This window comes from Loxodonta africana, chromosome 3 (assembly GCF_030014295.1).
Source record: "Loxodonta africana isolate mLoxAfr1 chromosome 3, mLoxAfr1.hap2, whole genome shotgun sequence".
Taxonomy (NCBI): Eukaryota; Metazoa; Chordata; class Mammalia; order Proboscidea; family Elephantidae; genus Loxodonta; species Loxodonta africana.
In genome coordinates this window covers 119942708-119958040 of record NC_087344.1, presented here as the reverse complement: position 1 = coordinate 119958040, position 15333 = coordinate 119942708, and the positions used below count along the sequence as shown (strand labels likewise).

At 36.7% G+C, this 15333-nt stretch overlaps 1 protein-coding gene across 3 annotated transcripts in view; it reads left to right on the top strand.

Moving 5' to 3' along the window:
* PIGK (phosphatidylinositol glycan anchor biosynthesis class K) overlaps positions 1–15333 on the top strand; it is a 149724-nt gene that overhangs the window by 40438 nt on the left and 93953 nt on the right. For all 3 annotated transcript variants that reach the window (XM_003411224.4, XM_023549468.2, XM_064282137.1), the window contains exons 4-5: positions 11567–11702; positions 14005–14116. In XM_003411224.4, the coding sequence (XP_003411272.1) occupies positions 11567–11702; positions 14005–14116 (248 nt within the window). The remainder of the gene's footprint in view (positions 1–11566; positions 11703–14004; positions 14117–15333) is intronic.

Here is a 15333-nt window from a genome sequence, read left to right as displayed (position 1 = left end):
TTTGCTCCTGGCAAACCAGGAAACCAGTAGTTGTATCTTAGATGGCCGCTTGAAAGCTTTTAAGACCCAAGACGCTATTCACTACACTAGGATGCAGATCATGATTTTTGTGAACTGTGTTATATCAGTTGACTGAGTTGTGCAATAAGACTACGGTCCTAAGCCTTCAAACCCAGAAAACCAATCTTAGAAGGTATTTGGTTATGTCTGAGGAGTATCTGTATTTGTGTGTTCAATGAATATATGTTCCTTACCCACATATTTGTATTTACACATATCTGTAGATACTTCTGTAAATCCTGGTGGCGTAGTGGTTAAGTGCTACAGCTGCTAACCTAAAGGTAGGCAGTTCGAATCCACCAGGTGCTCCTTGGAAACTCTATGGGGCAATTCTGCTCTGTCCTATGGGGTCACTATGAGTTGGAATCGACTCGACGGCAAGTTTGTTTGGTTTTCGTTTGGTAGATACTTCTGTAGGTCACTATGAGTTGAAATCGACTTGACAGCAGTGGGTTTGGTTTTCTTGGTTTATAGATGCTTCTGTCAGTTCTCACCTATGCATGTATACACCCGTACCTACCCATATACCAATATGCCTATACCCATCCGTAAGTGCTCAAATGCCTGTTTTTACTTTGGTTGTACTCACTACATCCACATTCAGTGTCCCTTTTCCTATCGCCAAAAATAACAAGTCTGTACGATTTACAGCATACTTTCCCCTCCCCCTTCCTTGATAACCGCTAATAAACATTGGTCTGTCTCTCTATGTGTCTGTCTTATCTTATAAAAGAAGAATCATACAATATTTGTCCTTATATGCTTGACTTATTTCACTTAGCGTTATGCCTTCCAAGTCCATCCATGTTATAATATGTTTCATGGACTCATCATTGTTCCTTATGGGTGTGTAGTATTCCATTGTATGCATGTACCACAATTTGGTTATCCATCTCTTGATGGGCACTTTGGTTATTAACACATATTAGCTGTTGTGAATAAAGCAGCAATGGGCATAGGTGTGCATATGTTTGTTCATGTCATTATTTTTAGATGTCTAAGGTATATACTGAAGCCGTGGTGGTGCAATGATTAAGAGCTTGGCTACTAACCAAAAGGTCAGCAGTTCAAATCCACCAGCTGCTCCTTGGAAACCCTTTGGGGCAGTTCTACTCTGTTATATAGGGCCTTTATGAGTCAGAATTGACTTGACGGCAATGGTTTTGGTTTTTTTGGTTTAAGGTATACCTAAGGAGCACTGGGCGTAGTGGTTAAAATGCTTAGCTGCCAACCAAAAGGCCTGTGTTTCAAACTTAACCAGCTACTCCATGGGAGAAAGATGTGGCAGTCTGCTTCTGTAAAAGATTTACAGCCTTGGGAACCCTATAGGGCAGTTCTACTCTGTCATATAGTGTCGTTATGAGTCAGAATTGACTATGGCAATGGGTTTGTTTATTTTAGGGTATATACCTAGGGGAGTGATTGCTGGATCACAGGGTAGTTGTATTTCTAGTACTTTGAAAAAGTACCATGCCATTTTCCATAGTGGTTGTACCATTTTACAGTCCCACCAGCAATGAATAAGGATTCCAGTCTCCCCACATGCTCACCAACATTTGTTATTATCTTTTTTTTTTTTTATTGGTGCCATTTTAGCTGAGGTAAGATGGTATCTCATTGTAATTTTGATTTGCATCTCTCGAGTGGTTAAGAGCTATGGCTGCTAACTAGAAGGCTGAGAGTTTGAGTCCACCAGCCATTCCTTGGAAACCATATGGGGAAATTTCTACTCTGTCCCATAGGGTCATTATGAGTCGGAACTGACTTGACAACAATGGGTTTTTTAGTGGCTAATGACTGTGAAAATTTTTTCATGTGTTTGTTGGCTGCTTGGATGTCCTTTTTGATGAAAGTTCTGATTATGTCCTTTGCCCATTTTGTGATTGGGTTGTCTTTTTGTTGTTGAGTTATTACAGCTTTTTAAATAGATTTAAGAGATTAGACCCTTATCAGATAAGCCATTTCCAAAGATTTTTTTTCCTAGTCTGTAGGTTGTCTGTTTACTCTTTTAATAAAGTATTTCGATAGGCATAAGTTTTTTTGTTTTATGAAGTCCTGTTCATCTGTTTTGTCTTCTTCTAGCTATGTGTTTGTTGTTAGGTTTGTTATCCTATTTTTACAAAAGATTAGGTCTCAGTTTTCTCCTGGGAATTTTATGATTTTAGGTTTACCATTTAGGTCTTTGATCCATTTTGAGTTAGTTTTTGTGTATGGTGTGAGGTATGGATCCTGTTTCATTTTTCTGCTGGTAGATATCTGGTTTTGGCAGCACCATGCATTATAAGATACTGTTTCTGTCTCACTGAATGGACTTTGACCCTTGTGAAATACCACTTGTCTGTAAATGGCTGGGTTTAATTCTGAATTCCCCTGGTCTGTGTGTCTATCATTGAACCAATGCCAGACTGTTTTGACTACAGTCACTGTATAATATATTTTGATATCAGGGAGTGTGAGACCTTCTGCTTTGTTCTTTTTCTTCTGTATTGCTTTGGCTATTTGGGGTTTCTTTCCTTTCTATATAAAGTTGGTCATTAGTTTTTCCATTTCAGTAAGGAATATCGTGGGGGTTTCTATTGGGATTGCATTGCATCTGTAGATCACTTTAGATAGAATCGACATTTTCACTATATGAAATCTTCCAAACCATGAGTACGGGATGTCTTTCCATTTTTGTAGGCCTCTTTTAATCTCTTGTAACGTTTTATAAATTTTCTTTGTATAAACCTTTTATGTCTCTGGTTAGGTTAATTCTTAGGTATTTTATTGATTTGGGGGCTGTTGTAAATGATATTGTTTTCTTTTTTTGGAGTAGTCTTCGTTAGTGTAAAGGAACTCACCTGATTTTTGTGTACCTTTTCGTGTACCCTGCAACATTGCTGAATTCTTCTATTAGTTCCAGCAGTTTTCTTGTGGAGTCTTCAGGGTCTTCTATGTATGGTGGGATCATGTCATCTGCAAATAGAGATAGTTTTACTTCTTCCTGTCTGAATTGGAGACCTTTTATTTCTCTTTCTTATTGCTCTGGCTGGAACTTCCAGTACAATGTCGAATACGAGTAATGATAATGGGCGTCCTTGTCTCATTCCTGTTCTCAAAGGAAAGCCTCTCAGCCTTTCTCTATTGACTATAATGTTGGCTATTGGTTTTGCATATATGCCCCTAATTATACTGTGAAATTTCCCTTCCATTTTGCTGAGAGTTTTTAATAGGAAAGGGTGTTGAATTTTATCAAATGCCTTTTCTTCATCAATTGATATGATCATATGGTTCTTTTCCTTTGCTTTATTTATGCAGTAGATTATGTTGATTGATTTTCTAATGTTGAACCACCCTTGTAATCCTGGTATGAATCCCACCTGATCATGGTGCATGGTATTTTTTTTTTTTTAATAATTTTTATTGTGCTTTAAGTGAAAGTTTACAAATCAAGTCAGTCTGTCACATTTAAGCTTATAAAAACCTTACTCCGTACTCCCACTTACTCTCCCCCTAATGGGTCAGCCCGCTTCCTCCTTCCAGTCTCTCCTTTCGTGACAATTTTGCCAGTTTCTAACCCTCTCTACCCTCCCATCTCCCCTCCAAACAGGAGATCCCAACACAGTCTCAAGTGTGCACCTGATACAAGTAGCTCACTCTTCATCAGCATCTCTCTCCAACCCATCGTCCAGTCCCTTCCATGCCTGATGAGTCGTCTTTGGGAATGGTTCCTGTCCTGGGCCAACAGAAGGTTTGGGGACCATGACCGCTGGGATTCCTCTAGTCTCAGTCAGACCATTAAGTCTGGTCTTTTTGTGAGAATTTGGGGTCTGCATCCCACTGATCTCCTGCTCCCTCAGGGGTTCTCTGTTGTGCTCCCTGTCAGGGCAGTCATCAGTTGTGGCTGGGCACCATCTAGTTCTTCTGGTCTCAGGATGATGTAAGTCTCTGGTTCCTGTGGCCCTTTCTGTCTCTTGGGCTCATAGTTATCGTGTGACCTTGGTGTTCTTCATTCTCCTTTGATCCAGATGGGTTGAGACCAATTGATGCGTCTTAGATGGCCGCTTGTTAGCATTTAAGACCCCAGACGCCACATTTCAAAGTGGGATGAAGAATGTTTTCATGATAGAATTATTTTGCCAATTGACTTAGAAGTCCCCTTAAGCCGTAGTCCCCAGACCCCCGCCCTGGTGCATGATATTTTTGATATGTTGCTAAAGCCTGTTGGCCAGAATTTTGTTGAAAATTTTTGCATCTGTGTTCATAAGGGATATTGTCTGTAAATTTTCTTGTGTCTTTGCCTGGTTTATGTATCAGGGTTATGCTGGCTTCATAGAAAGAGTTCAGTAGTATCCCTTCCTCTTCTGTTTTTAAAGAGATTGAGTAGAATTAGTTTCAACTGTTCTCTGAATGTTTGGTAGAATTCTCCAGTGTAGCCATCTGGTGCTGGGCTTTTTTGTTGTAGTTGGCAGTTTTTTGATAATATCTTTGACCTCTTCTTTTGTAAGAGGTCTGTTTAAATTTCCTACCTCTGTTTGTGTTAGTTTGGTAGGTAATGTGTTTCTAGGAATTTGTCCATTTCATCTAGGTTTTCAGATTTTTTGCAATACAATTTTTCACAGTAACCTGTTATGAGCTTTATCTCTGTTGGATTGGTTGTAATACAGTTAATTTCTTAATTTGGTTATTTGTCTCATTTTTTTCTTTTATCAATCCAGCCGGTGGTTTTTCTTATTTTATTGATCCTTTCAAGGAACCAACTTCTGGTTTTGCTGATTTTGTATTTCATTTATTTGTACCCTGATCTTTATTATTTTTTTTTCTGGTAGCTTTTGCTATCTTTTGCTCTTCGTTTTCTGTTTGTTCAAGTTATTGTTTTAAGTTAGTGATTTTGAATCTTCTTTTTTAACGTAGGCGTTTATTACTATGAATTTCTCTGAGTACTGCTTTTGCTGTGTCCCAAAGGTTTTGCTATGTTGTGTTTTCATTTTTGTTTGATTTTTTTATTTCACTTTTTATTTCTTCCATGACAATAGTTTTTTTAGTCTTCTGTTATTTATTTTTCATATATTTATCTTTTTTCCCTAATTTTTTTTCTACTATCTGTTTCTGGCTTCATATTGTTGAGGTCAGAGAAGATTGCTTTGCATGATTTCGGTCTTTTTAAATTTGTTGAGACTTGTTTTGTGTCCTAGCATATGGTCTATTCTGGATAATGATTCACGTGTGCTGGAAAAAAATGTGCATTGTTCTAATGCTGAGTGGAGTATTCTATATATATCCATTAGGTCCTGTTGGCTTATGGTTTTATTTAAGTTCTCATTGTCCTTAGTGATCTTCTTTTTAGATGTTCTTTCTATAATTGAAAGTGGGATGTTGAAGCCTCCTACTACTATAGTGGAGTTGTCTATTTCTCCTTTCATGTTAGTCAGTGTTTCTATCATGTATTTTGGAACATTGCTGTTAGGTGCATTTATGTTTATAATTGTTATGTTTTCTTGCTGGGTTGGCCCTTTTATTATTATGTAATGTCCTTCTTTATCTCTTGTAATAGATTTTGATTTAAATTCTATTTTATCTGATATCAGTATGGTCACCACTGCTTTTTTTTTGTTTAGTGGTTGCATGGAATATTTTTCTCCATCCTTTTCTTTTCAGCGTTTGTGTCCTTATGTCTAAGGTGTGTTTCTTGTAGATAACAAAAGGATGGATCATGTCTTTTTATACATTCTACCACTCTCTGCGTTTTGCATGGAGCATTTAGACCATTTACATTTGAGATTATTATACTCATTTTGCTATTTATTTTTTGAGTGTTTCATGTCTTGTTTTTTTATTCTGATTTTTTTTGTTTATGTTTTTCTGTTTTGGCTCCTTTTTTGTGATGAACCTTTTTGTTTTCTTCTTTTCCTCTAATTGTTTTTTCTTGATGATTTCTTAGTGGTTGCCACATATATTGCATTACACAACTTATAGTTGCAACAACGTTTAAATATGAACAACACTTAAAACACAACCTTAACATAGTAAATCTCTTCCTGGTATCCTCCGTCCTTCCCCGTTTCTGTTGATATGTCTCCTTTAAGGTCAATATACAACCTATATTCAGTATGTTTACTTTGTAGTTATTTCTCACAAACTTGATGTTGTATTGTTTGTAGAATTTAATTATTGAGTTTATTCCCTGAAAATATCATATACTTAAATAATTGCCTATGTTGTTGTGTTTTTTTTGAGAGCTCTCATTTTTTTTTCAGTTATATATTTGTTTTTCCCGTGTATAGACACAAATGTTTATTTAATGCTCTTGCCCTTGCATTTTGAGTACTCCCTTGAGTATTAGTTGCAAAGCTAGTCTGGTAGTGGCAAATTCCCAGAGCTACCATTTGTTTGGGAATGTCTTGATTTCCCCCTCATTTTTAAATGATGACTTTGCTGGATGAAGAATTCTTGCTTGGCAATTCAAAGTTCTGTATATATCACTCCATTGTTTTCTGACCTCTAGAGTTTCTGGGGAGAAATCCACACTGATTCTTATGAAAGATCTCTCAGTACATTATATTGTGTTTTTCTCTTGCTGCTTTTAGGGTTATCCCCTTGTCTTTGATTTTGAACATTTTATTAGAATATAGTGCTGAGTTGATTTTTTTTGTTTGTTTGTTTCTTTTAGTTAGAGCTCATCTAGCTTCCTGTATTTGCAGGCTTGTTTCTCTGGTCAGGTCTGGGAAATTATCTCTGATCATCTCCTGGAAAAAATTGTTTCTGTGCCTTTATTGCCATGGTGCTCTAGAATTCCAATAATTCTAATGTTAGATTTCTTAATTGAATCTCATATTTTCATTTGAGTTTGCTTTTCTTTGCTCTTTTCTCTTGTTTCTTTTGAGACATAATATGTTCAGTTATTTTGTTTTCTAGTTCGTTTATTCTATCGTTTGTTTGTTTGACTCTTGTTGTGGTTTCTCTTGCTTTTTTAAATTCTGTTGCTTTATTTTTCAGTTCCAATAGCTCTCTTTGGTTTTTTTTTTTCTTTTTCTTCTGATGTTTTCAGCTTCTTTGTTGGGTCTCTTATTTTGTCCCTCCATTTGTTTCCCAATTTCTACTAGTTTTCTGTGTCCTTTTTGCTTTCTTTAAATATATTTAGCATGATGTTCTGAAAATTTTCAATTCCTTTCATTAGTCTGGCCTCCATAGGAGAAATTTCCTCTTCATGTTTTGTTTTTGACTGACCCTTCTTCTCTTGTGATATTGTGTATTTTACTTTTTTTTTTTTTTTTAACTTGGGCCATTTTATCTCTTTATTTTATTTTGTTTTAAATTTTATGTTCCGGTTTTTGTGGCAAAATTTTATGATTAGGTGCTCTTGTAGCATAGCGGCTAAGCACCTGACTGCCAATCGAAAGGTCAGGGCCTGCACCCACCAGCCACTCTGCAGGAGAAATATGTGGTAGCCTTCCTCCACAAAGACTGGCAGCTCTGGAATTCTTATGGGGTGGCTCCATTCCGTCCCACAGGGTTTCTGTGAGTCAGAATCAACCCAGTAGCAGTGGGCCTGGTGTCTTCTCCTGAGATGCACTGGAGGGCACCCTTATCCTTAAGTTTTTTTCAGTGCTGATTCGGGAGTCCTGGATGCTTGATCTCTGAAATTCAGCATGTATGTGTGGCGGGGTGGGAGGGTGGTTTAGCTGCTCTCAGACTCTGACGTAAGCAGTGGGGCTCAACTTTCCTGTGACAGAGGTGAGGGCCATCTGTGTCTTTGTCTCAAGGGCACCTCTGCAAGGCTTTCCTACTGTGTCCCATTGTAGTCAGGGAGCCAGTTATTTCCCTGTGTTGCTCATCCGTCTGAAGTATTCCGCTTACCCTGCTGCCCTTGCAGTTCTTCCTGATCCTAGTACATGTCCATCCTGAGCCTCACAGAGATTCAGCAGCACACTCTCTCAGCCTTTGTCTCCTCCCAATTTCATGGTCCACACACTCACAACAGCCAGTCTGCACTGCCTTAAAAAATCAGGCTAGAGCTTCCTCAGATTAGTTCTTTTTCTGTGTTCCCTTTTTGGGGTGTTGCCCAGCCCCATCTCAAATTGGCTGTGATGAGCGAGTGCTCCAGATGTTAGAAGGTAGTTTCTCCTAGCTTCTGTGCTGTGCCTGCTCTTCCTCTCCCCTCCTTCTGGACTTATCCCGACTCTCCAATCCCTCAGCTGCCATCTAGAGTTCTGAGATCTCAGTCTGTGCTTGTTTTTATTTGTTCAGTGGAAATAAATGGCAGTGTCCACTGACTTCACCATCTTAATCTGCCTGTAACAGTTTTTTAATTTTTTTTTAATCTCAAGAAAGAAGTTACACCCACAAATACTCATTATATATATTTAAAGTAGTAAATACATTTAACTTAAAAATAAAAAGATATATAGGGGTGTGTTCTCAAATATTTTTTTAAAAACTGTTATGACTGCATGATTCAAAAAATTTGAAAACCATTTATGTAAATGCTGACTATATAACTGAACTTGCCATACAATTTCAGTGCTCACACTTTCTTTAGTTTTGTGCTGAGGGAAGGCCTTATTGCCATATTTTTTTGTGATGGAGGTTTCACAGGGGTTTGAATAAAGTATGAGTTGAGTCATCATGTATGGTAGTAGAGGCTTCCCAAACTGTATGAATATTATATTCATGTATCGATTTGATGTATTTTGGGAGTATTGTCTTCATACAAAACACTTGTTATCATTATTTATAGAAATGTAGTTGTATGACCTCAATGTAGATTTTATTTTTTGGTCTTGATTTCAGCAGTGTTTAATTTGATACTCATTCAGTGAAGATTTAAATAACTGCTGCTATGCTCACCTGATATTCAAGTGAAAAGAGTAAGAAGTGAGATCTCATTATAACTGGTGTTCAAAGAATGTTTACTGGCAAAGTCTTAGTTAAATATGTGATCTGATTATTCTGAACTAATAAATAGAACCTGGAAGTTATGAATACCATTTTGTAAACGTGCTTTTGTAACATTATAGACATCTTTTATAATTGAATTATGTTGTCGTGTGGATGTCAAAATACAGAAAAAGAAAAAAAAAAATGTAGAACAGACCTGAGGCTGTCTCTTTCTTTTGTAAGCACAACAGCAATCATTTAGTTTTAACAAAATAACATCGTATTTCAAATGGAATTAATGTCCATAGAGCATAATTAGTTTGATAGTTTTGTTGGAATTTAACTTACAGCATTAGCTTGACTTCATAGTTTTATAAGAACTATAAATTTAAGTGTTTGCTTTCATGTTTGTATATATTAAGTTCCATTACCCGAATAATTTGTTAACACTTGGGCCTAGTGAGAGTTTTTTTTCTCCAGAAAAAAAGAATTTGGAAATAGTGCATTAGAATATGTGGTTGGAGTTCTAAACCTTTGAAATCTAACCTATTTTCTGATTTATTTCTAATTTGCCCATATTACTACAAATTTAATAATTTTCTGATATATTGACTATGCTAATTAAGGGCTATAGTAATTATATGGAGGCTTTAAAATATCTGTACTAAAAATTATTGAATTTATGATTTTAGGCTGAAATTACTATTTTATAATATTGATATTGTATAAATATTGAATTCCATTCTAGTTCGTAGAGTGAAATTAGCCTTAAACAGAAAAACATGGTCTAAAGGAATGCTTTTATTTTTTATATTGATATTTGGGGGTCAGAAACCCTGGTGGTGTAGTGGTTAAGTGCTATGGCTGCTAACCAAAAGGTCATCAGTTCAAATCCACCAGATGCTCCTTGGAAACTCTATAGGGCAGTTCTACTCTGTCCTGTAGGGTTGCTATGAGTCGGAATTGACTCGATGGCAACGGATTTGGTTTTTGGTTTTTATTTGGAGGTTGGTTCTATCTTGTTCAGTGGTGACCTATAACAAAACAAGGTATGATTAATAATCACTTAATATAAATTAATGATCTCCTTAAGATATAAAAAAGAGAAGATATTTTTCATTTTAAGAGGAATAGCTTTCACTATTCTGTGAGATGAATCAGTAACAGCTGAAGATATGATCTTTCAATGTGGCAGGGTTGGAACCCTTTCAAAATAGAAACTATCCAATTTTCAAGAAAAATCTCAATGTTTCAGTTTTGAACTTTAATGTATTTGGAACATGTGCAGCAGAACATTTTCTTCTTGGTATCTCCTGCCAAACTAATTACGTATGCCGCATTAATTTTTCCCTTAAGTTTGGGAAACTCAAGTATATGATAGAATAAAGAGTTGCCTGATTCATGTTCGCCAGGTTTAAAGGTAGGAACAAGAAGAGAAGTGTTTTAAGAGATTTTATAATTTTCTCTCATAGACAATACATGCAAAAATGAAAATGTTTCATTTACTCAACAAATACTTATTGAGCACCTCCTGTGTACCAGGCGCAGTATTACTAAGCTGTGGGCCTACTGTTGTGAACAAGAGAGACAAAGACTTTATATTTTAGTGGGATTGGGGGTGGAGGGATGTTGAAAATTTCATATTCATAAATGTTCTCTAGAAAATAAAACAGGATAATGAGATAGAGTTTCTGAGCTGATATTGGAATGGTGTAAAGATTTGGGAGGAGAGATGTCTAAGTCTGGTCAGTAGGAACAACAAACATAAAGGCCCTGATGTGGGTAAGGCTTGGCTTATTCATGGAACAGAAAGAAAGCTGGTGTAGAAGGAGCATGATGAACGTGAGTTCACTTAAACTGGGTAGACAGAGATCAGATAAATTAGGCTCGACCGCAGTGGGTTTTGGGTTTAGGCCATTGAAAAGAGTTTCAATTTTATTTTAATTATAATGGGGAGTCCTTAGTGGGTGTTAAGTGGGAAAGTTTAATGATTTGACTTATTTAAGAAAGATCATTCTTGTGGCTGTAAGGAAAATGAACTGTAAGGGGGCAGGAGTAGAAGCTGGGAGCCACGTAGGGAGTTAGTCTAGCATCTAGTCAAAAGATGATGGTGGCTGGTATTAGGGAGATGGAGTAGAGCTACTGAGGAGTGACTGGATTGGAGATGGGTTTTGGTGGTACAATTTTTGCACTTGATGATGGATTACATGTTTTTATACTTAAGCAGTTAGAATTCTGGAAGTTAAATTCTTTGGAATATCATAGTTTAATATGGACTCTGCAAGTTTTGAGAATGTCAAATACTACTAGAAATCTTTAAAATGTTCGGGAAGACAGGGTAACTCTTTTAATTTCCTTTTTGCTGTATAGCATAAAATATACTCTATTGGGAAAAAATTTTAAGTTAGTAACTTCAATATATGTGGTTAAATTCATGCTAGAGTGGTCTGATTTTCCTTCTTTAAAACTTACATAAGGATATGAAAAAGTGATTAGAACCTCTTTAAATATATACTGTATTTAGAGTTGCGAAGTCATTTTTTAATAAAAGAATGAACATAATTGTCACATGATATAAATAAGTTTTGTATTTAACTTTTTTGTTTTTATTTAAGTTGTATATTTACTGAAAAAATATTTTTTTTCCTAGTCACATTGTCCTAATGCTTGCAGATGATATGGCGTGTAACCCTAGAAATCCTAAACCAGCTACAGTGTTTAGTCACAAAAATATGGAATTAAATGTGTATGGAGATGATGTGGAAGTGGATTATAGAAGCTATGAGGTAAATTAAATTAGCAATATTTTTGAGTTATAGTTAACTGTTACTTTTAAGCTCTAAAACAGTGGTAGAATAAAACGTCTTACTCTTCTTTAAACTTGTACAAATTCTTAAAAATTGTACAAATTTCTTGCATAATTCTGTCTCTGGAATTCATATCAAGGAAACAGTACATGAGAAAAACTGTTAACATGAGCATTTTCACATATGTATCTTAGATAGAAAAACTATATACTGACTTCTACGTTAGAGCTTAGTAAGGTTTCATGTATTTACTTTCTCCCACAGTGTATGTATTGTTTTTTTCATGTCTGATCTAAAATTTCTAGTTTAGTATTTTTAATAAGTATATTAGTTATGGAAAAAGTTAGAAAATGACTACATAGAGATAACTACTTTTGGTATGCTTCCAATGTTTTATGCATATGTAATTAAAAATAAAAAAGTGAATATAAATGTACTATATTTTCTCATTTTGAAACTTCATTTTAAATTTAACATTAGATTGTAAATATACCCACTCCTCACTTATCAACATTGTTACATTCCAAATACCAGGTCGCTATGCTAAAATTGGCATTATGTAAAAATGGAGGGTGACCACATCAAATCACAAAATAGAGGATAAGTACATCATTTCATAACTGCCAAACCACTGAGAATCATGGCCCAGCCAAGTTCACACATAACTTTAACCACTGCAGCCAGTGTTATACTCGCTTTGCAACTCGGTGTTCATTACTGCCAGATGTTAATGTGCAAAACAGCCAGATAGTAGATTTTTTACTATTGTTGTATATTGGAAATGTTGGATAATAAGACAGTTGATAAGTGAGGAGTAGGTGTATGTGTAAAATTTGAAGTCTTCCTCCATGAAATCTTCCTACATAGTTTTTTCCCATTTTACCAAGTCTACTAAAGTAAGACACAATTTTCTCTGTGATCTCAGACCAGTTTTGAAGCCCTTTAAAAAGCATATCTGTCCCCTTCCAGATTATAAGCTCTTACATCTAGCAAGTACCTATAGCCCATAGAAGGCACTCAAAAATGTTGGTTCAATGACTAGATGTATATGAATGGTTGACTATTTATTTATTCGTCACAAAAATGTGTAACAAAAATGTTAATGTTCCTTTCTCATTAGCAACAAGAAGTCCTATTAAAACACTTTAATATTTTGCTGTTCTTTTTGGAAAAAAGGTGAACTAAACAGCTTATAAATTCATGTGTGTGTGTGTGTATATATATATATACACGGATATATACATATTTATGCATACACACACACACACACACACACAAACATACGTACATAAAACCAAACCTGTTGCCGTTGAGTCAATTCCGACTCATAGCAACCCTATAGGACAGAGCAGTACTGCTCCATAGGGTTTCCAGGGAGTGTCTGGTGGATTCGAACTGTCGACCTTTTGGTTAGCAGCCGAGCTCTTAACCACTGCACTACCAGGGATATAGGAGCCCTGGTAGTCCAGGGATTAAAAGTTCAGCTGCTAACCTAAAGGTCAGCAGTTCCAATCCACCAGCCGCTCCTTGGAAATAAGCATATATTATGTCCCTGGGTGATGCAGATAGTTAAACTACTAACTGAAAGGTTGGTGGTTCGACATACCCAGAGACTCCTTGGAAAAAGGCCTGCTGATCTACAGCTATGGAAAACTATGTAGCACGGTTCTGTTCTGAAACACAGGAAGTCGCCGTGAGTCAGAATCAACTTGATGACAACTGTTTTATATATATATGTATGTGTCTGTGTGTATGTATATATATATACACACACATATATATAACCTACAGACACACACACATTTGGAATGGACCCTGGTGGCAGTTTGAACCCACCAGCTACTCTATTGGAGAGAGAGGTGACAGCCTGCTTCTATAAAAGATTTACAGCCTTGGCAAGCCTATGGGGCACTTCTACTTTGTCCTATAGGGTTGCTATAAGTCAAAACTAATTTGACAGCAGTGGGTAATACCCAAAGAGGAGTCCCTGGGTGTCACAAATGGTGAAACATCGGACTGTTAACCCAAAGTTTGACAGTTCACACATACTCAGAGATGACTCAGAAGTCAGGCAATCTGCTCCCAAAAGGTGACAGGCCTGAAAACTCTGGAGCAATTCTACTCTGCGTGCATGGGGTCACTATGAGTTGGAATCACCCAGATGGCCACTAACTGCAGGAACCGCAATACATAGAGAAAAAGGATGGAATGTTTTTGGAAGTAAAATAATTTATCAAGTTTCCCTAAGTTCTAATTCATCTGATTGCTCTTATGTTTTCAGGTAACTGTGGAGAATTTTTTACGGGTATTAACTGGGAGGATCCCTTCTAGTACTCCTCGGTCAAAACGCCTTCTTTCTGATGATCGAAGCAATATTCTTATTTATATGACAGGTAATTTCAGTTAATGATTTAATAATAGAATATTTTGAAACTATTTGAAAAGAAATTCACATAGAAAGAAGCTTAAACACCTTAAATGATTTTTGGTTCAATTTATTTGTCGTGCGGCTCTATTTTCCCTTGAAATTGATATCTGTAAGCAATATAGCATTTTATCCTAGTCTATATATTTTTGTCTCCATTCTTTTTACCATTGTCCTGGTTAAATTCATCACCTTTTACTGAGTGTCCTGCTATAGCCTCCCTACCTTCAGTTTTGATCTCATATTAATCATCCTACTGAAGTGATTAAAGAAATTGCAAATGCCTCCTCTGCTTAAAACTTTATAATGGCTTCCCACAGATTGAGTCTCAGATCATAGTGTGCAAAAGGATTACCTAGAATGTAGATTCTTGGGCCTTGTTATAAAATTCTAATTCAGTTTTGGTCCAGGGTGAGATTCAGGAAACTACATTGTAAATATACTCCCCAGATGTGAGATACAGTAGTCTCCTGAGTGTACTTTGAAGAATATTGGAGGTAAAGTCTTCCATCATATAATTTTTATTGTGGTTTAAGTGAAAGTTTACAAATCAAGTCAATCTCTCATACTAAAATTTATATGCACCTTGCTATATACTCCTAGTTGCTCTCCCCCTAATGAGACAGCACACTCCTCCTCTCCACCCTCTATTTCCGTGTCCATTCAGCCAGCTTCTGTCCACCTTGGCCTTCATATCTTCCGTACATACAGGAGCTGCCCACGTAGTCTGATGTGTCTACTCGATCCAAGAAGCCTGCTCTTCACCAGTATCATTTTCTATCATATATAGTCTAGTCCAATCCCTGTTTGAGGAGTTGGCTTTGGGAATGGTTCCTATCTTGGGCTAACAGAAGGTCTGGGGACCATGACCTCCAGGGTCCTTCTAGTCTCAGTCCAACCATTAAGTCTGGTTTTTTTGCGAGAATTTGAGGTCTGCATCCCACTGTCGTCCTGTTCCTTCAGAGGTTCTCCCTTGTGTTCCCTGTCAGGGCAGTCATAAGTTGTAGCTGGGCACTGTCTAGTTCGTTTGGTGTCAGGCTGATGTAGTCCCTGATTTATGTGTTCCTTTCTGTCTCCGGGGCTCATAATTACCTTGTGTCCTTGGTGTTCTTCATTCTCCTTTTCTCCAGGTAGGTTGAGACCCATTGATGCATCTTAGATGGCCACGTGCTAGCGTTGAAGACC